This window comes from Vigna angularis, chromosome 5 (assembly GCF_016808095.1).
Source record: "Vigna angularis cultivar LongXiaoDou No.4 chromosome 5, ASM1680809v1, whole genome shotgun sequence".
In the NCBI taxonomy this organism is placed as follows: Eukaryota; Viridiplantae; Streptophyta; class Magnoliopsida; order Fabales; family Fabaceae; genus Vigna; species Vigna angularis.
In genome coordinates this window covers 6,806,764-6,815,660 of record NC_068974.1, presented here as the reverse complement: position 1 = coordinate 6,815,660, position 8,897 = coordinate 6,806,764, and the positions used below count along the sequence as shown (strand labels likewise).

Here is an 8,897-nt window from a genome sequence, read left to right as displayed (position 1 = left end):
AACCGAAATAGGTAGACATATAAAAGGAAGGAGAATGCTTAGAATTATGCAACTAATGCTATCTAAATGCACATACTATAAATTCCTAGAATGCCTAATTAATCTATGAAAAGTCCTATCAGTTTCAGGATCAAAGGGTGGTAATGGTCAATGATTGCCCCTTGTCAGGCACTAAGTCAACGCATATCATGAAAAATCAACACAAGTAAACATAGGGGGATTACAACTACAAGTATATGCGAACCATATCCAAATGAGCTGAAATTTTTTGAGCTATACCCTTAAATCATGAAATGATAGCACAAAAATTTTCTAACAAAATTTAAAGGATAAGGATTTTTACCAATTAACGAAAGTTTGGAGAAATGGGGAAATAAAACTTGAAAAATAAAAAAGAAATAGAAAACAACCTCTTTTTGAAGATCTGAGAAAAACTAGATGGCATAGCAATCTAGGATCGATCCAGAATTTTTTTTCTACACAAAATAAACATATAATACGTCCAGTTTCGATAAAACCATCAAAATTTATCGCAGTTTGAAGTTTTGACATCTCCTGATTTCAGAAAAAATTGTAACTCAGAATTTGGACTACCATAACTGATTATGTGATTTTTCCAACAAGATATGGACCAAAAGAAGTGCACACAAAAATATTCAAAGAAAAATAAAACCCTTAGCTATCAAAACGAAAATTGCCAATGAATTAGGAAAAATGGATACTATTCATGATATTATTCGTCGTATGCGCGCACTATTCATTGTGTTTTCTTACCAATACATGCTAACAACACCACCCTTCCTAATTCTTACTTGTTAAATGATGCAACCAAAGAAAGAACTCAAACAACCAATACACACAAAACGCATACAGAACACACACTAACACAACACAAAACTTAAGACCAAACCGTTAATCCCTGACAACGGCGCTAAATTTGATTCATGTTGTACCCAAATCAAATTAATATGCAATTAAAGTGCAATATATACTAGGAAGTGACTCCTAGGTCATCTCTCAAAGACCAACATTTGGTTCAGTTATTAGATCAAACACGTGGTGGGGGAAGTCAGTTTTACGAATTGAAATTAAACAACTAAAACACAAATTCAAACACTAATTAAAAACGGTTGATCACTAGATTAGTTGTTATGCTTCTAATCACTAATTAACAATGATTAAACGCTACTATCACCCCTAGTCCAACACAAATTAACCAAATAAGCGAAGACTAATTCGATCTTCAAAATTGTGAATTAAGCAAACACAATGCAAATGTCTAATCAATTTTGAGTCATAAATTAATCCACTACACGAAGATTAAATACAAATTAGACATGTTACTATACTCTTTTTCCACACACGAAACAATTAACTCTGTTTATGCATATTTAACAGAAGAAACTTGATTGAGACAAAATTTACTAAGTGTGGGTAAAATTGAAATTTTTTTAAAAGGAAAGATCAACTTGACAGCCAAATAGCCAAACTAAGATTAAAGAAAACCATTAAACTTTTATTAAAAAGAATGTTAATAAGTCAAGTAAAGAACAAATATAAAATAAAAGTTTTAAGTGAGTATATTTTGAATAAGTAATATAATATAACTGATGTACGAACTTTTATTTTAAAGTTAAGGAGTAGTGATCGAATATAATCTTAGAATAGATAAATATTCGTAATTTTGGTCAAAATTATAAATGTTATTAATTTTTATTTATATAAAATATTAATAATAATGGTTTCATTTTAATATTAATAACAAGGTTTAATAATAAAATTTAAGATCAACTTTAGCTTAAAGCACGTTATTATACTTTTAGTAATTCAAAAAATAAAATTGTTCAAATGTGGATAATTGAATTATAAATCGGGTTATTAAATTTCTTTATAGTGAATAAAATAAAACAATCAAGTTAATTATTCATAAGTAAAAAATTGCAAAAGTGTTTCAAAAGTCAAAGAAAATATATAAAATTATAAACCAGAGAAGAGGGAGGGAGATGATAGAAATTTTCGTATCTTTAAAATTCACATTGAATAATTAATATATGCATATATTTATTATTTACGGACGATGAACATGAGTATTTACGGATATTTATAAAATATTAAAATAAAAAATTAATTTATATTTCATTAAATTTAATTTAATTAACATTAATATTAATTTATTAGATTAAATTTAATACTAAATAAATTTTAATTTGTATTTAATTTAATTTATATACTTTTAGTTTTATTTTAAAAATTTATAAATATATTTTTTAAATATTGGTATCTATTTTAAAATATCCACAAATAATTTTTAAACTAATATCTCACCAATAATAAATAATATTTTTTAATTACAAATCGGATAACGAATAGTATCCAACCCGAACCGTTTTTCAAAGTAAGACTGATAGATTTAACGTTAGATCTGAAGTTGATTGCCAAATTTGAGCATAATCATCCACTTTTCAGATTCTTGTCTTTGTTTGAGTCATGGCAAATTTCCCCTCACCTTGTTCTTCGTCTTCCTCTTCTTCTTCTACGGCGTCGTTTGGATCTTCGACAAGTGCAAAGACGTGGATTGTCCATGGAATTGTGGCGGGAGTGGCGATTGCAGCGGCGGTGGGTGCACGTGCTTACATGACCCGATTGGACAAGTTTCGGAGCCGGGTCCTGGCTATTATACCCGCCCGATATGCATCTTCTCGTTTTCCGGGAAAGCCTCTGGTTCAAATCCTGGGCAAGCCCATGATCCAGGTCCCACCCTCTACTCTCTCTTCTTGATTTTTGTCCTTTAACTGTGTTTGTGATGAATTTTATTAAAAAATATTTTAAATTGAAAATGCATACACCGTGTACTGTTGTATCAATAAATAAAATCTGAAAAGGTTCCGGGGTCAATTTTGTTTGATATTAATAATTTTCTAAACTTTAACTCTAACATAGTATAGATTCTCGATCATCAAAGAAAGGACGTGATTCGATAATATGAGTCTCGTATGGATTAAGATAAACTACTTGACTAGATTCTTAAGTCTTAAACTTCTAATCTTTTTAGTTGGACTCTCCTCTTGTCAAGGATGAGTAAAAAGCTGTAAAAGAGAAAAGGGTTACTACTTGATCAATGTGGATATAGTTAAAGCAACTATGAACGTCGGCTCTTAAAGAGGTGAAAGTAGTTCCACATTGAGTAATATAAGCTACTTACATGATGTTTTACTTAAGCTTTGAGGTTCTTTCACTTAATCGAGTAGATTTTTTGGGTTGAATTCTCCACTTGTCCTTTATGTCATAACATACTTGGTGATAGCTTTTATAGGAGAATTGAAGGTGAAGTTTACCTAGAGTAAAAAATACCGAGAAACTTGTGGAGAAACGGGGTTATAGTTTATTAGAAAATTTCAGTTGACTTCTTGATTATACTCACTATTTCCAGCATATGATGTATTTTACCTAATTTGGTTTTTGCAGAGAACATGGGAAAGGGCAAAGCTGGCGGCTACATTGGATCATGTTGGTAGGTCTATCCCCATGATCTTCATCTAATCTGGCATTAGTAGTATAGCTTAATATATAACTTCGAGTCTAGTTAATCTTTAAAATTGGTATGTTAATGTATATGCCTCTAAGTGAAGCTTAAGTGATGGGCAGGGTAGTATGGGGTGTTTCAGTCCCACGTCAAGTAGTATAAGTGGTGAAGTAATTAAGTTTTTTGTTCTCCTTTTCTGATCAGTGGATGGTTCTCACCAATGAAGAAGCTGAGTGAAGTTTAAATTATGTTTCCATGTTTTCCAACATGTGTTGCTTTTGATAGGACGTTTCTCTGACACAACATCTTATGTTCAAACACATCCTAGGAATGGACATGTAAATGTATTATATTTCTTTCAGCTTTTGCTGTATCTGAATTTGTTCATGCGTGTAAAACCTCTTGTTGGTCTTTTGAAGGTAACAAATCTTAAATGTTTTCAGGATGTCCCAGTATTGCGTTGCTTTCCTTTAGGAATTTCTAGGAAAACTGACCAAAGAATATCATGATTTAGTCTGGCTTGTAATATAGGTAGATTTTTGTGCACTACTTGTGCACTTTGCCTGGTGCTTCATGTTCAAGAAAGTGTAGTAGACAGTTTTACAATTTGGTAGATGCATACATGAATGTGTACATCTTGCTTCTTCTTGATAATTTTCTCTGGTTTTAGTTGTGGCAACTGATGATGAAAAGATTGCTGACTGCTGTCGACAATTTGGAGCTGATGTTATTATGACATCAGAATCTTGCAAAAATGGTAAGCTAATCAGTTTCTTTTGTATTGTAGTCACTCAAAGCTTTTTACTTCACAATGTTTCATACTCTTTATTTTTCGTGATAGGTACGGAGCGCTGCAATGAAGCCCTACAGAAGCTTGGGAAAAATTATGATATTGTTGTAAACATTCAGGGTGATGAACCACTTATTGAACCTGAGATAATAGACGGTGTTGTGAAAGCTTTGCAGGTAAGAGTTTTTTACTTCATAAATTTGTTATTTTCATACCGTGGAAAATGTAAATAATGTTCCATTGCCAAAAAAAAAAATGACAGCCTGCTTTAGTTGTGATCCTTTTTTTGCTTTTTGTTCTGAACATAATGGTAAATCAATAGGTCCAAAACACTATTTTGGCATCACATTAACTTGAAAATCTTCCCATTTAAGTACTGTTACTCTGCCTAAAAGGACATATTTCTATATATCTGGTTGTTTATAATTTTATATTATTCCCTTGCACTATCTATCCTGAACCCTGACCTTTAAAGGCAGCTCCAGATGCAGTGTTCAGCACTGCAGTCACATCTTTAAAGCCTGAAGATTCTCATGATCCAAATAGAGTGAAATGTGTGATAGATAATCGTGGTTATGCCATCTATTTTTCCCGAGGATTAATCCCATTCAACAAGTAAGTTACTAATAATTTAAGTTCATATTTCCCATCTTAATTGTTACTTCATTCACAAAACATGTGAAATTGTTGAACATATTTTGGTATAACTGGATAAATGCTTGCACATGTACGCAGGTCAGGGAAGGTCAATCAACAGTTCCCGTATTTGCTTCATCTAGGGATTCAGGTACTACTATCGTTAAACTTTCTCTAATTTTCTGTAATAATAATCATTGCTTGTTGTCCATTTGTCTTTAGATACCATTATTTGCTTCATTGTGAGTTAACATTTTTTTCTGCCGATGAATCTACTAGAGCTATGATGTGAAGTTTCTAAGGATATACCCTGATCTTCAACCTACTCCTTTGCAACTAGAGGAGGATTTGGAACAGCTTAAAGTCCTTGAGAATGGCTACAAGATGAAGGTACCTAAGCTATTTATGTAGGCCCTTGTTTTAACTTTATTCGACTAAGGTGCAAAATTTTTACTTTATTATTCTATTTCTATATTGACCGTATATAATATCCTATTGACATACAAATAGCCTTTCAAATCCATGTATAAGGTTTGGTTGCCAATTTGCCATCAGATGTTATGTGCGTTGTCCAACCATCACATTTCAGGTTCTCCAATAAAGTTGTCTGACTATTGAACTCTGAACACTTGGGTGACAGCCTAGTAAGAGTCCACGAGTCAATGATATGAGGGATAAGGGAATAGAGGATCATGCAACTGAGGTGTTGTATTGTAGCCGTACATAACAAAACGTATGTGGTAGGATACGGAGAGTTTACGAGAGAAGGAAAAAAAGGGAATGAGGCTGTTAGGAGAGTAAATAGGGTGTAACTGTAATAACAGTGAGTTGGCGGGAAAAGGGAGCCCATATAAAGGGCTGAGAAACTCTTGTAAGAGTGTAGTTTTTGTAAATTCTTTGTATAAACAGGATACATTTATCCTGTGGAGGGGGAATTGCTCCCTTGGAGGCTTTGAGTGTACAGATTGGCGGGACCGGATCACTTAGAGAGGAGCGAGATGGAAGAAAAATTGAACGCATTGGAGGGAAGAATGGAAGGAAAGATGAACGTCTTGGAAGGGAAGATGGAGGCGATGGAGAACAGGATGGAAGGGAGAATGGAGGCGATAGAGACGACAATGGAAGGGTTGAAGGCGGAAACGATGAGACTGCATCAAGAAATCAAAGAACTCACCCGAGTTCTTGGCGGGCGAACGCGGAATCTTGATCGAAACTCCGAGGGGAGTCAAGTTTCTGTGAACGAAATCAGTAGGGGGAGGAAGGAGTGTTCAGAGGAAGAACTTGACGATGACAGAAGCGAATTACAACCCAGTTGGGTGAAGAGGGTGGAGTTACCCACGTTCGAAGGATTCGACCCGCAGGGATGGGTTTCAAGGGCGGAAAAGTTCTTCGAAATTCAGAACGTTACGGGAAGAGAAAGACTCAGGCTGGCCTACATTTGCATGGAGGGGAGCGCCAGTTATTGGTTCCGATTCTGGAAAGCCAAAGCCAAGAATCCTTCTTGGGAAGAACTGCGGGAGGCTCTGGTGAGAAGATTTGGAGGCCGGGACAGGGGAACTGTGTTCGAAAGGCTGGCGGCGTTAAGGCAGAAAGGGGCTGTGGAGGAGTATATTCAGGAATTCGAGATGTTGGTGGTGCAAACGAAGGAGATAAAGGAGGACCAACTTATGGGGTATTTTTTCGCGGGACTGCAAGGCGAAATCAGAAATCAAATCCGCCCACATAACCCAAAAGATTTGCTGAAAGCCATGGAATTGGCCCGAGATGTGGAGGAGGCTAATCGGAATTCAAGAACGACTGGCGGAGAGCGGGGACAGTGGCCCAGTATGATTCTTTCCGAGGAGGACAGGGACGACTGGGAGCCACAGAAAACGCGCGCGCTTTGAAGGAGGTACGCTGGGTTCGATGGCGTCCAAGTCGGGGAGTAACACGATGAGCGACCCTCGCGGCACCCGGAATATGTCAAGGGAAGGAGTTGTATTGTAGCAGTACATAACAAAACGTATGTTTTAGAATAAACAATTATAAATTGAAAGAGGGTAGTGTAGGGTGTTCGTATTGGTGGGCCTTAGGTCTCTCAAAATACCTGCAGAAAAGAACTATATGAATATCCTCTAAGTAATTCGATAAACCTGATTCCTTCCACTCACAAGTTGATCAATCTTATACCTTTCTCTAGTCCTCCTTTCTGTTCATATTTCTTTGCACTAACTGCCATAATAGACTTTCTCTTATACGGGCCTTGCTTCTACCCAATTTCTCCTAAACATAAATCCTCTTGACAGGGGGTTCCTAACAGATGTTTTGGTCTTTTTGCTGTTATGTTTCACTGCACTGCAGTACTTATGAAGTACTTTTCAAACGGAAGTCACTGATTATAGTATCCAAAAAAATGGTTTTGAGGTGCACTTGCACGTGCTCTACTGCTGTTGGAACCAGTTGATTTGACTCAACTTGATTCACTTTCATAAGAATTGGTTCTATTTGAACAAAGTTGAGTTTTATATGAACCGTTATTTTTAGCTTAAGATCAACTACTATAGGTTCTCGAATTTTTTAATTTAGCTCGCGTCATCAAAAGTCATAATTTAGATAAATATCATCATTTATACACATGATGCATTTATTATATTTTATATTTAGTTTTTTTTTATACACCTTATCTGTATATTTAATGGGAGGTAAGAGGGATTAATCTTTGTTAAACAATCATTTATGGATATCAAAAGATTATTTTTGTTAAATCTAATTTTGACCACCCATTTTAATTGAATGTAAAAGATTTGTTCTTCCTACTTTCTCATCTCACACCCAATATGCTTCAAGATTGTTCATGAGCAAAATAAACTGAATTATTATGGGCTCATGCTCACCGCATGTAATCAATGTCCTTTTTTTAAACTCTAATTTACCTCATTTTGCATCATAAATCAAGTTTTTATGAGCCTAATTAACTAGCTGAGTGCTTACTAATCGAGTTCATCTGGTTCATTGTCTTCCCTTATACTCTTCAACAGTAATGGAGTTAAAGGCTAAGTGATCAAAATTCACATAAAATTTGAAATAAAAATCTCAAAGTTCTACTCAAATTCATTATTATATATTCCATGCAACGAATAACTACCTGTTAGTGTTTACAGAATGTTATTCTAAATTTAAGTGACATTTACGTCAAGACAGTTAGAGTCTTTCTATTGATTGTTTATGTAGACATTGAATTGGTTCCATTTGAATTATCCAAAGGATATCTTATCTATCTAGCAAAAGCTACTGAAATATTTGTATACTCATCATTGTTGTTGCTCACTTTATTGAGATGCTTGTTTTCATTTTCTGCTATAGGTGATAAAGGTTAATCATGAGGCCCATGGTGTTGACACTCCGGAAGATGTTGGAAAGATAGAATCTCTAATGCGTGAGAGGAACTTGTCTTGAACTCAGATACGACGTAGAAACTATATGCAAATTAATCATTATTACATCATAATAGGTAGAAAGAGCTTTATTTTTGTCGTAGTATGAATCTTCTTGTTGCATTCGAAATAGTATTCGTGTTATTATTTATGTTGTATGTTATTCTTTGTCATTAGATAATAGACTTCTGAGATACACATAATACATATTTATTACAATATTAGAGTGAGAAGATAATACATATTTATTACAATATTAGAGTGAAAAGATAACTGAAAATTTGAAAACAATCAAAAGAATTTTTAATGATAATATAATATAATACTAGTTCAAAGATATAATAAATTAAATATATTTTAATTATTTTAAAGTTTATTTTTTAAATATTTTTTTTCTCAAATTATTATATAAAAGATTAGAGTTATAAAAATTGTTTAAAATACGTGAGTCAACTTAGTTCATCATAAGTTCAAATCAAGTTGAATTTAAAAAGATTATAAATTTCGATGCAGGTCAAAAATGAATTTGGCCTAC

The 8,897-nt window shown here is 34.0% G+C and overlaps 1 protein-coding gene across 2 annotated transcripts; it reads left to right on the top strand.

Moving 5' to 3' along the window:
• The first annotated feature begins 2,412 nt into the window (after positions 1–2,412).
• On the top strand, positions 2,413–8,630 carry LOC108340755 (3-deoxy-manno-octulosonate cytidylyltransferase, mitochondrial). 2 transcript variants are annotated; one of them, XM_052877948.1, is made up of 8 exons: positions 2,413–2,751; positions 3,466–3,511; positions 4,194–4,280; positions 4,365–4,489; positions 4,789–4,928; positions 5,049–5,100; positions 5,229–5,339; positions 5,539–7,101. In XM_052877948.1, exons 1-8 carry the CDS (start codon positions 2,488–2,490, stop codon positions 5,548–5,550), a joined length of 837 nt encoding a protein of 278 aa, XP_052733908.1. In that variant the 5' UTR covers positions 2,413–2,487; the 3' UTR covers positions 5,551–7,101. The 2 variants fall into 2 exon arrangements, with proteins under 2 accessions (XP_052733908.1, XP_017433803.1); XM_017578314.2 differs by lacking the exon at positions 5,539–7,101 and adding an exon at positions 8,292–8,630 and having other exon boundaries at positions 2,416–2,751.
• The last annotated feature ends 267 nt before the right edge of the window (positions 8,631–8,897 follow it).